This window comes from Mixophyes fleayi, chromosome 3 (genome assembly GCF_038048845.1).
Source record: "Mixophyes fleayi isolate aMixFle1 chromosome 3, aMixFle1.hap1, whole genome shotgun sequence".
In the NCBI taxonomy this organism is placed as follows: domain Eukaryota; kingdom Metazoa; phylum Chordata; class Amphibia; order Anura; family Limnodynastidae; genus Mixophyes; species Mixophyes fleayi.
The window spans coordinates 27,927,268-27,949,976 of record NC_134404.1 but is presented as its reverse complement, the minus strand read 5'-3'; the positions used below and the strand labels follow the sequence as shown (position 1 = coordinate 27,949,976).

The window sequence follows — 22,709 nt, the reverse complement described above, 5'->3', positions numbered from 1 at the left end:
GGCCTCAATCATTGTAACCTGTAATCTTCAGGAAGGGTGTGTATTCTCTTTAATCAGGGAACAATTGTATGTTTTATATATAGAATGTCTGTGATTATTCAGCAGACAGATATTTCTCTGACAATAATATTCAAGGCTAATATACTGGGCACTGCGATCACCAGTGATTGCAACAATGTTTTGGGCTAATTTTAGCTAATTTTAATTTTAGCTAATTTTAATTTTTTATTTTAATTAATTTTTTTAGCTCTGCCCTCTCACTCGCTAAACAATCTTTCTTTAAATCCCTCATCTCTTCCCAGTCCTCTAACCCCCACCGCCTCTTTGCCACCTTCAGCACTCTCCTGGCCCCCTCCCCTCCCCCCCTCCCTCCACCCTGACTGCCTCCGATTTCGCCTCCTTCTTCTCCTCTAAAATCGAGGCCATCCGACTAGAAATCTCCCCCTCCACTTTCTCTTCTACCTCCCCTGTCCCCCAACTTCGCTGCCTTGGTGTCATCCTCGACTCCTCTCTTTCCTTTGGCCCCCACATCCTCTCCCTTGCTAAATCCTGCCGCTTCCAGCTGCGCAACATCGCTCGCATCCGGCCCTTCCTCTCCCAAGATGCCACCAAATGCCTTATCCACTCTCTGATCATCTCCCGCCTGGACTACTGCAACCTCCTCCTCACTGGCCTCCCCCACTCTCATCTCGATCCCCTTCGATCCGTCCTTAACACTGCAGCTAGGCTTATTTTCCTCTCTTGCCGCTCCTCTTTTGTCTCCCCCCTCTACCTAGCCCTTCACTGGCTCCCATTTCCCTTCAGAATCCTCTTTAAGTTCCTCACACTCACCTACAAGGCCCTCGCCAACTCCACTGCGCCCTACATCTCCACCCTCCTCTCTATTCATGCTCCATCCCGCCCTCTCCGTTCTGCCTCTGACCGTCGCCTCTCTTCCCCCCTTATAACCTTCTCCCACGCGCGTATTCAAGACTTCGCCCGCGCTGTCCCCCTCCACTGGAACAAGCTCCCTCCCTCCATCAGAACTTCCCCTAATCTGTCCAGTTTCAAATGGGCCCTAAAAGCCCACCTTTTTCTTAAAGCCTTTCTGTCTCCCACTTAACTTCCTACCTTATCTTCTGCCTCTGTCCCCCTACTCTCCCTCTCTCCCCTGTGTCTCTCTGTCTGTCCACCCCTCCCCTTAGATTGTACGCTCCTCTGAGCAGGGCCATCTCTCCTCCTGTTTCCACCACTTCTAACTCTGCTCTCCAGCTACTTAGCCCTCCTCCTCGAGGGTCCTCCACCCCACGTCCACTCTCGCTCCCTCCTCCCCCCTGGGGGTCTCCCTGTCTTCCGCGCCCTCCTTCTTGGGCCCCGTCATTTGCGGATCCTCCCTCCCCCTTCCCCGCCCTCTCTAGCTGTGCATTGAGCTTACTGAGTTGCTGTGTTTACTGTACTGTACTGTCTCCCATTGTATTGTAATTTTGTTTGTCTCTGTACGGCGCTGCGGACGCCTTGTGGCGCCTTATAAATAAATATTAATAATAATAATAATAATAATAATTTTATCTAAAGTGAGTGAATGGACATTACCCTGGAGGAGAAGGACCAAAATGGCATTTAAAACAGATACCAAAGCAGTTGTGGGTGAATTGTCAGGAGTGGTTAGGAGTTTTTGACTTCACCAAGTCCTATGTATTTTACCCTGCTTCAGGAAAGGACTTGACTAGCTAAAATGTATCTGATGATTGCTGTGAGCACTGCAATTTTACTGGGACTGTCATGCTTGCTAACTAGAGGGAAAGTCACCAGGGACTTGTTGTGCTTAAAAACAGAAAGAAAAGGAAGCGCAGCTCAACTCACCAAAGCTTAGCATACCACACATCCCATTTTGTTGAAAGATATTTATTAATAATTAATATCCAATTTTAGTCCACTTAGACAGATAAATAAATATAGTAATTAAAAGAAAAGGAAGAACCCAGCACCGATACTGAATAATGGATTAGTTAATTCAGAATGTGGAATTCCAGGATGTGCACTCTCTCATATAAATATCCACCAATTCTATAAGTATAGTATAGGCACTTCAAGATGCAGTTATACACAGTTCTCAGACCAATCCTCAACACGCCAATAACCTCTCTTTAATATGGATGGCACAGATCATCATCAAGTCAGTGTGAAATTTGAAGTTAATAGACCCGGATCCCGAAGTCATTCTAGCTTTAGAAATTGGTTTCCCAAGTATCAAGTCAATGGGACAGTTCCATGAGTGGGTTCTGAGTAGAGATGGGCGGGCTCGGTTCCCTGAGATCCGAATCCTACCGAATTTAGGGTATCTGAGTACCGAGCCAAGCAGGCTCGGTACTCTCCCGCCCGTTCGGTTTCGAAAAGCTTTGAAAAGCATAAATACCAGCCTCCACAGCAATCCATTGCCATTTGACAGAGGGAGAAAGCAGGGTTAGGTCACACTGGCTATATCAGCGCAGGGACAGTGATTGATTGTATTAAATACCATTGAAAGCTTAATACCAGTTGTTACAGCAGTAAGAGGAGAAGAGAGGAGGGTTATTGTTCAGTTTCTGTTGGGGTGTCCCCCATTCTTTTGCAGAAATTTATCTGGCTGTGAAAAAAGTACTATTTTGCAGCACTGTAAAAAAAATATATTTAGCACTTCCATTTGCTTTTGGGGTGTCCTCCATTCTTTGGCAGAAATTTATCTGGCTGTGAAAAAAGTACTATTTTGCAGCACTTTAATAATAAATATATTTAGCACTTCCATTTACTTTTGGAGTGTCCCCCATTCTTTTGCAGAAATTTATCTGGCTGTGAAAAAAGTACTATTTTGCAGCACTGTAAAAACAATAAATTTAGCACTTCCATTTGCTTTTGGGGTGTCCCCCATTCTCTTGCAGAAATATTATCTAGCTGTGCAAAAAGTTCTATTTTGCAGCAGTGTCAAAAACAATTTGTAGCACTACAAGTGCTTTGGGCTCAGAATGGATTCAAAGCAGTCCACATATGAGCAAAATGAGCAACCAGGTTCTGTCACCAGTCCTGATGGTAGTGTTCCCAGTATGTCATCTGGGAAAGGCGATGTCAAACTACACCGTCTCTTGAAATCAGCCAAAAAAACACACACCAAAATTTTTTTTTACCATGTTGAAGGGAAAACGAATTGTAGCTGAGGAAAAGTTAACTGCTGATAAAAAAAAATTGCCAACATGCCATTCTACACACGCAGTGACAAAGAGAGAATGAGGCCTTCGCCTTTCTCTATTAGTGGCAGATCCAAAAATGTTACCGAGCCTACAAGTGGTGCACAACTACAGTTACGCGTCAAAGCCGAGCTGCAAGATAACAGTAAGGCATTAGAAGATAATGTTTTCTCTGAATCAGAAATGACACCAATCCCTGTGGAGAGTCCATCCAACAGTGGGATGTCTAATCGTGAGCAGTTAGTGTACCCATAAAGAAGGGCCCCTTCAGCAGTTCTGATGATGTGTGCCTGAACAGCCCGAGTGTAGCCGGAGATACACCAATTGAGGATGCCACTTTGGAATTAGAGGAGGATGAGGGGGAGATTTGTGTAGGTGACGAGGGCGCTAATGAGGATGATGATGATTATGATGCAGACAGATACCAAATTGCCTTTCTCAATTTCTATTTATATTCTATATTATATAACGGCTGAATAGTTTTCTATTTTACTCCTAGTGGAGGGGGGTTCCGATGCAGACAGATACCAAACTGCTTTTGACCATTTGTTTGTATATTCTAGTTCTACAGTCTATGCAGGCTGCTTCTTTTCTATTTTACTACAAGTGGATAAGGGGGCTGATGCAGACAGAAACCAAACTGCCTTTGTCCATTTCTTTAGATATTTAACTAGAAGTGTAGGGTGTAATATACACCCAAAGACGATGGCTGCATTGCCAATAGGCTAATATGGAGAGGAAGACAATCAGGTTCGTGTGCAGAATTAAGGACGGCCTACCAGGAATTAAACTGTTTTCTTCCTAATTTATTAGCTTTAGAATTACCTTACTTATCCAAGAAACAAGTGGAGCACTCAATTTGGTTACTTTATGCCCAAAAACATTGATTTTCCAACAAAATAGCAAAACAAAACCAAATCAAAACCAAAACCAAAACCAAAACACGCAATAGCGGTTTTGCAAAACCAAAGCCAAAACCAAAACATGACGGTAATCCAGATCCAAAAACAAAACCAAAACACCGGGGTCAGTGACCATCTCTAGTTCTGAGCCACGGTAAACCCAAAATGATAGAGTTAATGGACAACACCTAGAAACTAATGTGCTCTGAATGTAAAAATTCTACCTGCAGCTGGACAGGAAGGGTGACTCTGGTAATGGAGCCATTGGAGAGATGGTTCCCATCGACAGCGGTAAGGGATAATGGCTGAGGAAAGGTCTGCAAAGGCAGATGGAGTTGGAAAACAAGAGCAGAGGAGATGAAGTTCCCGGCGGAGCCAGAGTCCATAAAGGCTGATGTAATTATGCACCCACTACGAGTGTCCAAATTATAATCTTTCAGAGTAACTTCCACACTCTTAGTTCGGTCTCCCTGCTACAGACTAGGAGGGAGTGTTTCCCAGGCTCTTGGGGCAAGAGGAAAGAAGATGACTGCCTCTCCACCATCTCCTCTTGGATGTCTTTGCGCTTTCTAAAACGTAACATTTCTAAAACAGAACTCATTGTCTTCCCTCTTTCTTGATTCCCTTCCCACCTTGACCTCTCTATCAGTGTCAACAACACCACCTTCTCTTCTGTCCCCTACTCCGCTGCCAAGTAGTCACCCTTGACCCCTCCCTCTATTTTACATTACAGAAACATGGCTCACCGCCTCTGACACCACATTCTCTGCAGCTCTCTCCTATGGGGACTCTCCCTCAGTGCACAGTACTAATAATTTAAATATATTTATACAACAAGTTATTTATAGGTGATCCAGCCACACCATTCATATTAATTAAACCCTCTCATTACCTCGCTCAGTCTCATCAAAAGACTAATGCCCAGAGTTTATGAACCATTGTACTGCTGCCCAGAGTGTTTGCACATTGTATGTCTGCCCAGAGTCTGCAACAGTGTATGCCTGCCCAATGTCTACACCAGTGTTTGCATGCCCAAAGTCTGTACCAGTGAATGTCTGCCCAATGTCTGTACCAGTGTACACCTGCCCAAAGTCTGTACCAGTAAATTGACTTTCTGATAAATTACTTAACATATAATACATGTCAGGGATAGCACAGCGGGCCATAATATGAATGAAATCGATCTCACACCAGCGTCTGAGGGGCATGGACCATCAGAGAGGAGGTAGGGGCCGTGCACTGTAACAATAGGCTGCATAGCCCCTACATTGAGCACGAGTCAAAGGGGAGCAATTATGGCGGCGCACAGGTGTATAAAACAATAATCTAGGAGGCCCTGGACCGGCCTGAAGAGTCAACGAATAATCATACTTATTACATACCCCCACTAACCCGCCCCCCCCCCCCCCAATTAATCACATTAGGCAGCCTTCTGAACAATGTCCCAGTATGTTCTATGGCCAATCAGCCTCTGTAGGTAGGCCAGCGGCATGGCACAGAGCAATACATTAAGTCTGGTATCAGCCAGGTATCATCACAGCTCTGTATACTATGCTGTCAGCAACAACCCTACAACCCTATATGCTACTGCAGATGATATCTCATTATAACTAGAGATGGTCACTGACCCCCGTGTTTTGGTTTTGGATTCGGTTTTGGATCTGGATTACCGTCGTGTTTTGGTTTTGGTTTTGGTTTTGCAAAACCTCCATTGCGTGTTTTGGTTTTGGTTTTGGTTTTGGTTGGTTTTGTTTTGCTATATTTTGGGAAAATCCATGTTTTTGGGCCTAAATTAACCCAATTTAGTGCTCCAACTGTTTTAGAGACAAGTAATCTAATTGTTGAGGTAATAAATCATCCAAAAAAACAGTTTAATTCTTCGTTGGTAGGCCTATTCTACACACAAAACAGATTGTCTTCCTCTCCATCTATGCATATTGGCAATGCAGCCATCGTCTTTGAATGTATATTACACCCTACACTTATAGTTAAATATGTAAAGAAATGGAAAAAGCCAGTTTGGTTTCTGTCTCTCAAGGCCCCCCTCCACTTGTATAAAATACCCAAAAATTCAGCCATTATAGACTGTACAATATTAATTGACATGGAGAAAGCCAGTTTGGTTTCTGTCTCTCAAGGCCCCCCTCCACTTGTATAAAATACCAAAAAATTCAGCCATTATAGACTGTACAATATTAATTGACATGGAGAAAGCCAGTTTGGTTTCTGTCTCTCTAGGCCCCCCTCCACTTGTATAAAATACCAAAAAATTCAGCCATTATAGACTGTACAATATTATGAAAAATGGACAAAGCCAGTTTAGGGTCACTCTGTCTATGACACCCTACCCTTAAGGATAAATTGCCCTAACAGCAGCCTTTCAAGATGGTATGTGATATGGAAATGCCACAAGTTTCTTTCCTCTTTGGGGGTAGATTGCTCCCTACACTTACATAGAAAGTTTTAAAAAGATGTTATCGTCATCATCTTCAGCTTCATCCTCACCCTCATCAGTGTGTACGTCATCATCACAGACTATCAATTCATCGCCGCTTGAATCCGCCATTAGAGAACAGTCAGTGCTTGGATGTCTTGGATGGTGAAGGCCTTCCTCGTGGAAGATGTAGTTCATTTTTATAAACATCATTTTCTCCACATTTTTGGGAAGTAACCTTCTACGGCGATCACTGACTAAGTTCCCTGCTGTGCTGAACACTCGTTCAGAGTACACACTGGAGGGTGGGCAGCTTAGGTATTGCAAAGCAAGTTTGTACATGGGTTTCCAAATGGCCTGCTTTTCTTCCCAGTAAGGAAAGGGACTGTCTGACATTTCCATATCAACTACCTCTTGAAAGTAATCCTCCACCATCCTTTGCATGTTTATACTCATATTGGATGGAGTTATGGGCAAAGTGACACATTTTTTTGAAAAATCCTTCAAACCAGCCCAGATGTTAAATTGTTCTGGTCTGCCCCCTGTGTCTTCCCTGCTTCTTTTTTGGAAATTTAATTTTTTTACGAGCAACAGCTTGAGAAAGTGAAGGAGGACACGTCGTCAAGCCGAGGCCCAGTTCAGCGGCCAACTTGCTGAGCAATAGCTCCTTGCAAAAGTTCACATCTCGCTCATTTACAAGTAAAGACTCAATGTAGGTTTTAAACCTTGGATCAAGCACAGTGGCCAAAACGTACTGATCCGAGTTCAAGATCTTAATAACTCGAGGATCATTGTGAAGCGAATTAAGTACTTGATCGACAAGGCCAACATACTTTGCTGAATTGCTTGCTTTCAGCTCCTCCTTCATTTTCTCAAGCTGCTTTTCCAATAGTCTAATTAAAGGAATGACTTGGCTCAAACTAGCAGAGTCAGCACTGATCTCACATGTCACAACTTCAAATGGTTTTAGCACCTTGCACAGCACTGAAAGGATTCCCCACTGTGCAAGAGTGAAATACATCCCCCCTCCTTTCCCAATGTCATGACTTGTGCAATATGCTTGGATGGCTTTGCGCTGTTCCTCCATCCTCTGAAGCATGTACAGGGTGGAATTCCACCGAGTTACCACCTCTTGCTTAAGTTGGTGGCAGGGCAAGTTAAACTGCTCTTGGAGCTGCTGTAATCTCCTACATGCTGTGGCTGAATGTCTGAAATGGCCTGAAATTTTACGGGCCACCGAAAGCATCTCCTGCACCTCACGGTTATTTCGTAGGAAGCTCTGCACCACCAAGTTGATGGTGTGAGCAAAACAGGGAATATGTTGGAAATCACCCAGCTGTAATGCTCGCACTATATTGTTGGCGTTATCTGAAATGACATACCCTGGGGAGAGTCCGAGTGGTATAAGCCATGCATCAATCACATCTCTCAGTTTGCGTAACAAATTGTCAGCCGTATGCCTGTTAGTGAAGCCGGTGATACAAAGAGTGGCCTGCCTGTGACAAATGTTACGTAGTGGTGTACATGCTGCTGCTGTTCCTGCTGGTGAAGGTGAATGACCAACCCAGTGGGCTGTCACAGTCATATAGTCTTTGGTTTGGCCACTTCCACTTGTCCACATATCTGTGGTTAAGTGAACAGTGGGCAGAATGGCATTTTTCAGCGCAATCTCTACATTTTTACACACTTTTTGGTATAGTTGTGGAATAGCTTTACGGGAGAAATGGTGTCGCGATGGAATTCTGTAACGCGGACACAAAACCTCAATTAACTGTGAAAAACCAGCTGCGTTTATTGTGGAGATTGGACGCAGATCTAACACTAACATTGCAGCCATGGCGTCTGTGATTCGCTTGGCGACTGGGTGACTGCTGTCATATTTGCTTCCCCTCGCAAATGATTGTTTCACAGTTAATTGCTGAAATGTAGGACTGCTCATTTTATTCACCTTCCTCTGGGATGACGATTCACCCCCAGCAGCAGCAACAGCAGCAGCAGGACTAACGCTTTCTTCAGAGGAATCAATAATAGTGCCGGAGTCATCCAGCCTTAAGTGGGATGCCGGGCTAACTCCGAGCGCTACTGAGGATATTGATGAGGATGGTGTGGTGGGTGTATTTTGTAGCCGTCGGTATGTCGGTGAGCGGAGGGTCTTAGCTGATGAGGGAGTGCTTGTATTCTTTTGGGAAGAACTTTCAGCTTTTCCCAACACTTTGCCATGAACTCTCGTTAAATGGCGTAACATAGACGAGGTTCCAAGATGGTTAAGGTCCCTCCCTCGACTGACTGTGGCTTCACATACACTACAAATGGCTATACAATTGTTGTCTGGATTTGGGTAGAAATAATTCCACACATAAGAAGTGGATTTTTTTGTTTTATGCCCAGGCATGACAATGGCCTTTTTCTTGTCACGTGCCAGAACTGCTGCCACTGGTGCAGGACTTACACAAACAACCTCATCCTCATCAACATCCTCATTAGCGCCCTCGTCGCCTACACAAATCTCCCCCTCATCCTCTTCTAATTCCAAAGTGGCATCCTCAATTTGGGTATCACCGGCTACACTCGGGCTATTAAGGCACACATCAGCAGAATGCTCACGATTAGACATCCCACTGTTGGATGGACTCTCCACAGGGATTGTTGTCATTTGTGAATCAGAGCAAATATTCTCCTGTAATGCCTCACTGTTATCTTGCAGCTCGGCTTTGACGCGTAACAGTAGTTGTGCACCAATTGTAGGCTGGGTAACTTTTTGGGATCTGCCACTATTAACCAAAGGTGAAGGCCTCATTCTCTCTTTGCCACTGCGTGTGTAGAATGGCATGCTTGCAATTTTTTTTTTATCGTCACTTAACTTTTGCTCAGTTACACTTCTTTTTCGCTTCAATACAGTAAAAAATTTTTTGGTTTTTGTTTTTTGCACTAATTTGAAAACACTCTGTTGTTTGACATCGCCTTGGCCAGATGACGTACTGGGAACACTAACATCAGGACTGGTGACAGAACCTGGTTGCTCATTTAGATCATATGTGGACTGCTTTGAATCCATTCTGAGCGCAAACCACTGGGGAGTGCTAAAAATTATTTAGTAGATACTGCTGACAGATATGACTTTTGACAGCCAGAAATATTAATGCACAATTAGGGAGGACACCCCAAAAACACTGAGGAGTGCTAAAAACTATTTAGTAGATACTGCTGACAGATATGACTTTTGACAGCCAGAAATATTAATGCACAATTAGGGAGGACACCCCAAAAACACTGAGGAGTGCTAAAAATTATTTAGTAGATACTGCTGACAGATATGACTTTTGACAGCCAGAAATATTAATGCACAATTAGGGAGGACACCCCAAAAGCACTGAGGAGTGCTAAAAATTATTTAGTAGATTCTGCTGACAGTTATGACTTTTGACAGCCAGAAATATTAATGCACAATTAGGGAGGACACCCCAAAAGCACTGAGGAGTGCTAAAAATTATTTAGTAGATTCTGCTGACAGTTATGACTTTTGACAGCCAGAAATATTAATGCACAATTAGGGAGGACACCCCAAAAGCACTGAGGAGTGCTAAAAATTATTTAGTAGATACTGCTGACAGATATGACTTTTGACAGCCAGAAATATTAATGCACAATTAGGGAGGACACCCCAAAAACACTGAGGAGTGCTAAAAATTATTTAGTAGATACTGCTGACAGATATGACTTTTGACAGCCAGAAATATTAATGCACAATTAGGGAGGACACCCCAAAAGCACTGAGGAGTGCTAAAAATTATTTAGTAGATTCTGCTGACAGTTATGACTTTTGACAGCCAGAAATATTAATGCACAATTAGGGAGGACACCCCAAAAGCACTGAGGAGTGCTAAAAATTATTTAGTAGATTCTGCTGACAGTTATGACTTTTGACAGCCAGAAATATTAATGCACAATTAGGGAGGACACCCCAAAAGCACTGAGGAGTGCTAAAAATTATTTAGTAGATACTGCTGACAGATATGACTTTTGACAGCCAGAAATATTAATGCACAATTAGGGAGGACACCCCAAAAACACTGAGGAGTGCTAAAAATTATTTAGTAGATACTGCTGACAGATATGACTTTTGACAGCCAGAAATATTAATGCACAATTAGGGAGGACACCCCAAAAACACTGAGGAGTGCTAAAAATTATTTAGTAGATACTGCTGACAGATATGACTTTTGACAGCCAGAAATATTAATGCACAATTAGGGAGGACACCCCAAAAACACTGAGGAGTGCTAAAAATTATTTAGTAGATACTGCTGACAGATATGACTTTTGACAGCCAGAAATATTAATGCACAATTAGGGAGGACACCCCAAAAACACTGAGGAGTGCTAAAAATTATTTAGTAGATACTGCTGACAGATATGACTTTTGACAGCCAGAAATATTAATGCACAATTAGGGAGGACACCCCAAAAACACTGAGGAGTGCTAAAAATTATTTAGTAGATACTGCTGACAGATATGACTTTTGACAGCCAGAAATATTAATGCACAATTAGGGAGGACACCCCAAAAGCACTGAGGAGTGCTAAAAATTATTTAGTAGATTCTGCTGACAGTTATGACTTTTGACAGCCAGAAATATTAATGCACAATTAGGGAGGACACCCCAAAAGCACTGAGGAGTGCTAAAAATTATTTAGTAGATTCTGCTGACAGTTATGACTTTTGACAGCCAGAAATATTAATGCACAATTAGGGAGGACACCCCAAAAGCACTGAGGAGTGCTAAAAATTATTTAGTAGATACTGCTGACAGATATGACTTTTGACAGCCAAAAATATTAATGCACAATTAGGGAGGACACCCCAAAAACACTGAGGAGTGCTAAAAATTATTTAGTAGATACTGCTGACAGATATGACTTTTGACAGCCAGAAATATTAATGCACAATTAGGGAGGACACCCCAAAAACACTGAGGAGTGCTAAAAATTATTTAGTAGATACTGCTGACAGATATGACTTTTGACAGCCAGAAATATTAATGCACAATTAGGGAGGACACCCCAAAAACACTGAGGAGTGCTAAAAATTATTTAGTAGATACTGCTGACAGATATGACTTTTGACAGCCAGAAATATTAATGCACAATTAGGGAGGACACCCCAAAAGCACTGAGGAGTGCTAAAAATTATTTAGTAGATTCTGCTGACAGTTATGACTTTTGACAGCCAGAAATATTAATGCACAATTAGGGAGGACACCCCAAAAGCACTGAGGAGTGCTAAAAATTATTTAGTAGATTCTGCTGACAGTTATGACTTTTGACAGCCAGAAATATTAATGCACAATTAGGGAGGACACCCCAAAAGCACTGAGGAGTGCTAAAAATTATTTAGTAGATACTGCTGACAGATATGACTTTTGACAGGCAGAAATATTAATGCACAATTAGGGAGGACACCCCAAAAACACTGAGGAGTGCTAAAAATTATTTAGTAGATACTGCTGACAGATATGACTTTTGACAGCCAGAAATATTAATGCACAATTAGGGAGGACACCCCAAAAACACTGAGGAGTGCTAAAAATTATTTAGTAGATACTGCTGACAGATATGACTTTTGACAGCCAGAAATATTAATGCACAATTAGGGAGGACACCCCAAAAACACTGAGGAGTGCTAAAAATTATTTAGTAGATACTGCTGACAGATATGACTTTTGACAGGCAGAAATATTAATGCACAATTAGGGAGGACACCCCAAAAACACTGAGGAGTGCTAAAAATTATTTAGTAGATACTGCTGACAGATATGACTTTTGACAGCCAGAAATATTAATGCACAATTAGGGAGGACACCCCAAAAACACTGAGGAGTGCTAAAAATTATTTAGTAGATACTGCTGACAGATATGACTTTTGACAGCCAGAAATATTAATGCACAATTAGGGAGGACACCCCAAAAGCACTGAGGAGTGCTAAAAATTATTTAGTAGATTCTGCTGACAGTTATGACTTTTGACAGCCAGAAATATTAATGCACAATTAGGGAGGACACCCCAAAAGCACTGAGGAGTGCTAAAAATTATTTAGTAGATTCTGCTGACAGTTATGACTTTTGACAGCCAGAAATATTAATGCACAATTAGGGAGGACACCCCAAAAGCACTGAGGAGTGCTAAAAATTATTTAGTAGATACTGCTGACAGATATGACTTTTGACAGCCAAAAATATTAATGCACAATTAGGGAGGACACCCCAAAAACACTGAGGAGTGCTAAAAATTATTTAGTAGATACTGCTGACAGATATGACTTTTGACAGCCAGAAATATTAATGCACAATTAGGGAGGACACCCCAAAAACACTGAGGAGTGCTAAAAATTATTTAGTAGATACTGCTGACAGATATGACTTTTGACAGCCAGAAATATTAATGCACAATTAGGGAGGACACCCCAAAAACACTGAGGAGTGCTAAAAATTATTTAGTAGATACTGCTGACAGATATGACTTTTGACAGCCAGAAATATTAATGCACAATTAGGGAGGACACCCCAAAAACACTGAGGAGTGCTAAAAATTATTTAGTAGATACTGCTGACAGATATGACTTTTGACAGCCAGAAATATTAATGCACAATTAGGGAGGACACCCCAAAAACACTGAGGAGTGCTAAAAATTATTTAGTAGATTCTGCTGACAGTTATGACTTTTGACAGCCAGAAATATTAATGCACAATTAGGGAGGACACCCCAAAAGCACTGAGGAGTGCTAAAAATTATTTAGTAGATTCTGCTGACAGTTATGACTTTTGACAGCCAGAAATATTAATGCACAATTAGGGAGGACACCCCAAAAGCACTGAGGAGTGCTAACAATTATTTAGTAGATACTGCTGACAGATATGACTTTTGACAGCCAGAAATATTAATGCACAATTAGGGAGGACACCCCAAAAACACTGAGGAGTGCTAAAAATTATTTAGTAGATACTGCTGACAGATATGACTTTTGACAGCCAGAAATATTAATGCACAATTAGGGAGGACACCCCAAAAACACTGAGGAGTGCTACAAATTATTTAGTAGATACTGCTGACAGATATGACTTTTGACAGCCAGAAATATTAATGCACAATTATGGGGGACACCCCAAAAGCGCTGGGGAGTGCCAAATATGAAGAAAAAATAATAAACCTCTATCCTCCTCTCTGCACTAGCGATTTTGGTTAGAGCAATTGCAAGAACAATATTGTATTCTCTGTCCCTGCTCTAATTAGCCTATGACTACACCCTGCTCTCTCCCTCTGTCAAATGGCGATGGATTGCTGTGGAGGCGTGTATTTATAAAGTTGAAGTATCGCGAGAACCGAGTCCCGAGATCCGACGACGTCACAATGACGTTCGGCCTCGATTTGGATTCGGAATGGGCGGGAGAGTACCGAGCTGCTCAGCTCGGTACTCGGATACCCAAAGTTCGGGTGGGTTCGGTTCTCGGAGAACCGGACCCGCCCATCTCTAATTATAACACACATTTTATTATTTAGAATATGCATGATAGCATTTTAAAAGTGAAATAGATTCAACATGTTGAAACATACCCTTCTAATCATTATGGTATAATAGAATGTTGCCCTTCCTGTATATAAGCAAATAATGAACTAAATGCAAATCAAATATATAACAAAATGTATAAAGTTATTATGTAGTGATATTGCCTAATAAAATTCATATATTCAGAGCTTGATAATAGATTGGTTTAAAGTGCTGTTTGAAACAGTTATTTAGATTATGCATGTTAGCAATTCACTAGGAACAACCTATCAATTTCTGCATCAGTAATGCAAGGGTTACTAGTGAATCTTTAGGCTGAATCCTCATGCATTGTAGTTGTTAATATGTGTAGCGACAGGTATGTTTTAAATAAAGAAAATTAACCTCACAGTCCCCAAAGATCCTTTACTCTCTCGACTAGAGTGAAAAGATAGCAGGTGGTGGAAATGAATAACTAATGTAATGTACGGTAAATAGATAAAAATAAAAATGATAAATATAAAAGAAGAATAGTTAATAAAAAAGCAAAATGTGTGAATAAATCTTTTCTGGAGAGATTCATTTGGACCAATTGTACCACTATAAAGTTTGCACTATGATATGCAGAAGAAGGTATATGGTACAAACTTTGCAGTACTGCAGTTTCTTCAAATGCATTTTGCAACATATAGCTTCTCCAGTGAGCTCTCATAGTACACCTTTGCTTTTTTATTATTTATAGTTCTTATTTTTATATTTTATTTTTCTCTAATTTCCCTCCCATAGCACTCTTCACAAATTCTCGTACCAACCTTGCTTTGTACATCATTGTGGTATTTTCAATAATAAAATATAACTCAAATAAGTTTAACTTCCATCTAGCTAATATTACCTAATTACAAAAATTATGCTGATTACTAAACCTACTAGAATAATGACTTCAAATAGGATCTGTCCAAAAATGGCACCTTAATATAAAGAAACACAATAGGTAAGTAAAGACTGTCACTCTGTAGCTACATCTATATCCAGTTAAAAATAATTGAACATACCAGAATCATACTGTAGCAAATATATATTTCAAAATTTAGGCAATCTCTGTCAGAAGCCATAATTCAAGAGTTAATCCAGCAAGTTGACGTAATAAGCAATATGATTTTAATTAGGTAAAAATGTAATACTTTACTATTTTCCTAATATTACCATTTGAATTAGGCTAAATTAGTTTTAAAATCTCTGCTTACTTAATTTTAAAAGGGAATATGCTGTGGGGGCTTTCACCATAAGGAGTTAAAGCAACAAAGAGGTTATTATAGGGAAGAGTAAAAGAAAAGGCCAAGAGGTGCAGGAATATTAAATCCTGGCAGGGGCAGAGCTCCAAAGTTTTGTTAGGGGCCCAGTGATGCCGATGTATCCTCCTGAGCCCCCACTCAGCTCTGAGAAGAGTAGAGAGGGGACGTCTTCTGAGCATACGCATCCTCGCTGAGAAGAAAACTTTTCAGAGCAAAGTGGTTGCCTTGGGGGCTGATGTGGGCGACCAGAAGGCTGCTTGTGTTTTCCAAACACCCCTTACCTCTGGGCTAAATAGTGGCCGCACCCCTGCACCCATGATAGTTCCACCACTGAATCCTGATTTGATTATTGTCAATTAATATAAATTTATGGAAATGGCTATTCCATTTGTCTGATTGCTATATATCCCCCCAAGTATTTCTTCTTGATATATGTAAATATTTTTTTATATCTTTGCAGCACATGATATGTTATATATATTAACCATAAATAGTTTTTTTTCACAGTATTTGAACACTTTTTATAGCCATATTCATGATGAGTGTATGGACCTCCCACTTATCCTCTTATATAGCTCATATGGTATATTATTAAATGTCTCCATAGATGTAATTTAGTTATAACGGTCAACTAGTTAATGTTTTTTGCTAGCAGGTAGTTGTGTACCAAAAAATTGTTGAAATCAGCAAAGCAAATGACCACATTGTGGAGGAAATTTGACATCTTAACAGAGTGATATATTAAAGAAAATGAATGTACACTCCTTTGCCCTCTAATTTAAAAAATGTAATCTAAACAGCACTGCCACAGACCAAGTCATTGCAAAATATCAGGCGAAGAAGTATGCCCATATTTAATGGAATATAACTGGATGCAAACATGGTATCTGGAAAAGTGTCCACAGTTTGTTCAATAAATGTTTAATAAAATTTAATTAAAAAAAATTCTGTGTTGATGTTAAATCGTCCTGAAAAAAGTGTTTTTTTCCAGGCAGGTTTGTGTTTTTCAATACTGTGTCTCTTTGGTTAATGCCTGAAGGATATTCTTTGTACATCACCTGTCACTCACCGGAAGGTTAGTGCCTCTAGTTTGGGACATGGGTCTCTCTCTCTCTTGCCGGCGCCTGTTCGGCGCCATCTTGACCAAGAACTGCGCATGTGCAGAAACCACAAACTGTTAAAACCTTGCTCATAGTCTCATTGGTCAATCAATCACCTCTCACTACTTAAGGCACCTGTTACTCTATTACCGTTGTCTGTTCTTTGGTTCTCATTCCCTTGTGACTCCGAGGTGTTTCCGGTTTCTACTCGTGCTCTCTGTTTGCTGTGGAACATACCTGCACCTGGACAAGCCTTCTCTCCATATCATGGTACAACTTGCCAGCCGCAGACCACTCCACGCTACCTTGTTACATACCTACACCTGGACAAGCCTTCTCTCCATACAGTGTTACAACTTGCTAGTCGCAGACCACACTACGCTACCTGATAACATACCTGCACCTGGACAAGTCGTCTCTCCATATCAGTGGTACAACTTGCTACTCGCAGACCACTCTACGCTACCTGATAACATAACTGCACCTGGACAAGTCTTCTCTCCATATCAGTGGTACAACTTGCTAGCCGCAGACCACTTCACGCTATCTAGTATTATACCAGCATCTACATAAGTCTTTACATCTACCAACGGGAACATATGTCAGGAGCAGCTTACCCTACTATGTCGCATGGTACCTGTTATTAGGACTAAAGCCTATAGTGCCTCTGAAGTATAGCTGCGAGTCGCTGACTCTCCTGTTGCATTATTGATTTGTCCTTCCATAGACTTTATCCAGTTGTCATATGTTAGTCTGCTGTATGCTACCTGTGTGCTAATGCACTTTGGAACTTTCTACTCCTTTTATTACTGCTCATCAGTCTCCCGTGTTACCATTGTTTTCATTGTTCAGAGACTCTGCATTTATATCATTGACATTCCCTTTCCTATTCAATTGTACAGTTCCGTATATTCACCACACTTCCCAGAGGGCCGCGACCTGCACAGTGGCAGCCGCTAAAACCATACTCCCTTGCGGGAGTTCCTGGAGAAGACCAGCCACTGTGTTAGACTCCGCGCCTCTGGTAGAGTAAAATTCCACCTGGTGAATTCTGGGTAAAACTCCTTGTGCCCGTGACATCACCCTTCAGAATCTCACCCTTCAATTGTGGTAAGGTGAGGGCTGGCTGATTATAAAATTACTTTAATGATTAATCTTTGTATACATAGAATATTTGCTAACACCGTAGATGCAAGCGATGCAGTTGAGAGGGAGTGGGGGGTGCTTTCCTGTCAAAGCCTCATGTATATCTGAGTTGTTCACCACGGCAGCCCTTTAAAATTATTGCTGTGGGGCCCACAAACATCTAGCTATGCCCCAGATTATTTGTCACAGGAAAGTAAAAGTAAAAAAGGTAAAAACACAAAGCTTTGAAACAGTAATAGGAGATTAACTTACCCTGACCATAGGTCTTCCCATGAATCTTATATTTTCATTAATTGAACTCATCAGTTGCAGAATGATCGGCTCATCATATTCAAATCTATGATTGAGTAGTATGGACACAATTATATTGGCTACAGCAGCAGTAACAATGGTCAAATTATTAAAGGATTTTCCTAAAATGGAAAAAAAAATGAAAGTCATCAGCAATATGAAATATCTATCTATCTATCTATCTATCTATCTATCTATCTATCTATCTATCTATCTATGGGATGAATTTAACCCAAATTAAAAGCAGAAGTTTGTGCTCATAACTAGTTTAGCTTGTGTTGCATAACTAGTAAGGAGCAGGTAGGGGAGTTGGGTACGCCCATTGGTGGTGTCACTATGGGAAGGCTTAAGGCAGGCTATAAAACACATTGATTGATAAGGTTCTGATGTTAGGATTGAGGAAAAGTTGCAAGGATAAGTGTTCACTCTTCCTCCAACTGCCTGTCCTACTGCTAATTCTCGGTTTTCTTTCCCCTCCTACTTTGCTCATTCCTATTCCTGTTCCCTGGTTTCTGCTTTCCTTGATCTCTTTGCTTTCTCTTTTCTGTTCCTCCGTTCTCCTTGCGCCTTGGTGTGCTCCCCCCCCGCCCGATTTTCTTGGCCAGTTGTGACCTCCGTTAATCTGCCCCCCCCCACAAGCCTCACCACATTCACCACATTTCTGTGTTTACCTAGTTCTCCAGTTGCCTTATGGACAGCCCTAGTGGCACCTCCATATGCCCTGGCTCAACCCCGCCCACCAATGCTTTAGCTGACCATCATTGCAGCCACTCCTCTCCTCCTGAGAGGGCGAGCAGCCATGTCTCCAGGTCTCGGGCTGGGCTCAGTGGAGGAACGTTAGAACAGCTTGGGATATTGCTTCATTCCATGCCGTGCCATTCCGCACCCTTCTGTGCTGCTCCTCCTGCCTTTCTGATGTGGTAGGTGGGCTCGGGTGGACAGGCACCCCCCTGTGCACTCTACCTCCCCTTGCATGTATTCAGCATCTTCCTGTGTCTCCTCGTCAGCTCTGTGGCATCCGATTTGGTCCTGGCTGGTATGTTGGGTCATGTCCTTACTAAGGACTCTTGTTCTTAGTTAGATTTATCTGTTGTCTGATTTTCAGATTTAACTACTTTGTACTACACTTTTCTTAATGGTATTTGTACCTTGAAATTGTGTGGTTGTTCATGAAAAATGGCTCTTGGTCAGTGTTAAGGGCTTTTGTCAGTGACTTGTCATAACTATCACACATAAACCCTCATATTTTGACTTTTCACTTGGTAAGTGCTATGACAAGTGCTTTTTCTTGATCGGACTCAGTTGATCGCCAGAGCACAGAGTTTGACTGCTCCAGCTGAGAACATTATTTAGTATGGACCTTTCTATGAGGATCAACCACCTAACTATCCATAGCTACTGTATGTCCACATTTAGGTATTCCATGGCTCTTTCTCTTATATTATTATTCTTTTTTTATGTAGTGTAAATACATTATGATGTACAGTTAGGGGATCATAATTCCAACAAATTACATACAATGGTATAAACAGAAGGTAATATGATTAGGTGTAAATGAGTTTGAAATTTAAGAGGTGTGGGAAAACAATTGATAAATAAGGTAAAGAAATAACAATTGTAGCTGCTAGTGGGTAAAGTCTACCTGGTTACTGCAAGGCAATATTAAACAGACATTGGTGACTGGCATTTCTGTTCAACTATTTTTGCTGTATACAGTAGAATTTTAAAGACAGTCAGTTGCTGGCAAACTGGGTGGACTTTCACCATATACATTAACCAATTTTATTTCCTGTTCTGGTTCAGGAAAAGGTTTTCACTTTTGTGCTACATGAGCACCTATGTGATTATTATCATACTCCCTGCTGGATACAGAGCCAGGGCAATTTTTCCCAAACTTGGCAGAAGTTGTGGTGGCTGCTGCCGCCAACAAGGAGGCCTCGGAGAACTCATTGGGCCCAGCAGCTCAACTGAGAAAGTATTTCAGTAGATCTTCAAAATATTTACTGATTTACTGATTTAAAAGACTACCAAATGAGAAGCTGCCATGATTGACTCTTTCTGTGTCTCCCTCTCTCTTTCTCTGGAAAGTTTCAGTTTTGGTCTTTCTAAAGGGAATCCCCTTCCCCTCAGTTTCTGTTTGTTTCATTTCGTGTATGGGAGTTTTATCCCATTGCCTCAGTTTAGTTCACTTTTTTGGTATGGCTTTTAACAATGTGCAAATTATGTATGCTGTACAGCAGTAATCGAGCATCAACTTCATTATTTTTTTTCTCCACTATGAAAGAGTACCCGGCTGATTTTTTTGTGTGGTAGTAATTTATATCCTTTTTAAACACCCCCCAAAAAATGGGAATCCCTAATGTCAATTGAATCTAGCGTTTTCAATTATATGTGCGTTTTTGCCGTAACGCAAAACATGAGGCAGATAAAGTAATTTGGGGCCTGATTCATTAAGGATCTTAAATGAAGAGGATTCTTATTTCAGTCTCCTGGACAAAACCATGTTATATTGCAAGGGGTGCAAATGAGTGTTCTGTTTTGCACATAAGTTAAATACTGCCTGTTTTTTCATGTAGCACACAAATATCAACTTTAAATTTCAGTGTACAAATAAGCTATCAAGTATTTGTGTGCTACATGAAAAAACAGCCAGTATTTAACTTATGTGCAAAACAGAACACTCATCAAAACAACATGGTTTTGTCCAGGAGACTGAAATAAGAATCCTCTTCATTTAAGATCCTTAATGAATCAGGTCCTTGGTTTGGATTTTTGGACTCGGGAAGAAGAGTTACCTTAGGGGTCAAAATTTTGCATTGATTCCTTAATAAAAACCCATAATACTTTAAATAAACTGGATAAAGAATCCGCGATTAGTAAATTATTTAATAAATTGAAAAATCAATATTTAATCAACTAATTGTCAGACAGTCAAGATATTTGGCAGAAATAGTTGTTTTGACATCCTCTCTTAACTAAAAAAAATTCGTAGAAATCTGAGATGGGTGGTGGACAACCCTGGTTGAACTGACATGGAATGACCCCACTGCATTCACAGTTTTGTATTTGTGAGAACATTATGTGGGAGATAGGGCAATATTTAATCAAAAGTGCATCAATTTCTAACTGAAATCAACGTACAACCTTCATTTCCTACACATCTCTCTTTACATGGCACATCAGTAACATTGCAACTGGATGGTGCAGGAAGGTTAACATTATTATATGAATGTATTCCACACTGAATTTTACATGTAGTATTTTAGATCTTTAGCATTTATATGAAGAAAAATGTGTTCAGGATTCTAAAATGGATTTATTTATTTTTTAATTTTATGTCTTAGTCTTTGGCAAATTTGGAATTGTATATGAAAGTGAGACACAAAGGGAGTTCGGTTATGGAATATTTGGTGAGGGACTGTAAATAGCAGTGAAATAAGCAGTTAACATAAAGCAGAATGAAGCCTGGTGTATTTATCTTAAGACATGTATAATTACAATGTATAGTAGGACATCTAAATGCACTCTTTATTGTATTAACAGATAGAGCAGCCCTTGTTGCATAATTTGACATTGCTCATCACAAATTTATCGAATTGATGGTATCACACTTTTCCATTGATAAACAATGGTTATAGCTGTGGAATGTTGAAATTCATTGTGCAATAAAGCCTACTCAAACTTTATTTTACCAGCACATTGAATAATTACAGAAAATGCAGAATACGAAGGAGATTAGATCAAGCAGAGAATAACACAAATAGCTGGGAATAGAGTATGTATGTAATAACACTAACAAATGATAGTGATGTTTAATCCCTGCTATTGTGAAAATTATAGAGTAACAACTCACCTCCATATGATTTAAATGTCTGTGTTAAATGTTCAGCCTCTTCAATAATCTTGTTTTCTATAGTCTTCTTCCCCATTCCATAATCTCGCAATGTTGAAAGAGTAAATCGTCTCATCGCTTTCCAGTTCTCACCATTAGAAAAGACAACACCTAAACAGAATTATTAAAAGTACACATTAGTTCTGCAAAAACAACAACCAAAAAATAATACATGCCTCCCATGAGCTTCTCATAGCCTAAATCTTCTCATATCCCACTGTTTATGTACCTGAACACGTTACATGTAGGGAATATTCTTTGTAAATTAATATTTGAAAGAATTTAGAGCCTGAATACAGGCGGTCAGTTAATAAACCTGTGTGGTATGTTTGGCGTAGGACTGGCAACACTTAAGGTCATATTCGCTGGTAAAACATGCAAAATTTAGCTTCATAACGCAGAATGAGGCAAATATTTTGCATATAATACAGATAAGCCAACAGATTTATTTTCAATTTTGCAACCTATAAAACATACTTAAGTTGTATTATATTTATAAATTCTTTAAAGAAACTAAACACAGTTACCATTGCTCTTTCGGAATTTATCAAACACCGGAATGCGAGGTCTATCAGAAAATTCCTCAGCATAGTTGATAAGAGCATCTTTAATAGTATCATAACCACATAGGACAACTATCTTTGTCATGCCAAACTGGATGCTAAATACTGTGCCGTACTTCTTAGACATCTGTAAATAGACAAAAGGAGAAATAATTTGCACTATAAACAGAAATAAAATTAAGTTATGCCAGCAAATTAATAATGTCTCATAACTGGAACCCATAATATTGTATTGCCAGGAAAATAATAAAATAATATAAATATATATATATATATATATATATATATATATATATATATATGTGTGTGTGTGTGCGTGTGTGCCATTAAGCTATAAAGGCGCTCGG

The 22,709-nt window shown here is 40.4% G+C and overlaps 1 protein-coding gene across 2 annotated transcripts in view; it reads right to left on the bottom strand.

Annotated features, from left to right (window-relative positions):
• The window catches only part of LOC142143432 (cytochrome P450 2K1-like), a 59,875-nt gene that overhangs the window by 23,144 nt on the left and 14,022 nt on the right, over nt 1-22,709 (bottom strand). For both annotated transcript variants that reach the window (XM_075201272.1, XM_075201271.1), the window contains 3 exons: nt 22,327-22,489; nt 21,761-21,910; nt 17,869-18,029 (listed from right to left, as the gene is read on the bottom strand). In XM_075201272.1, the coding sequence (XP_075057373.1) occupies nt 17,869-18,029; nt 21,761-21,910; nt 22,327-22,489 (474 nt within the window). The remainder of the gene's footprint in view (nt 1-17,868; nt 18,030-21,760; nt 21,911-22,326; nt 22,490-22,709) is intronic.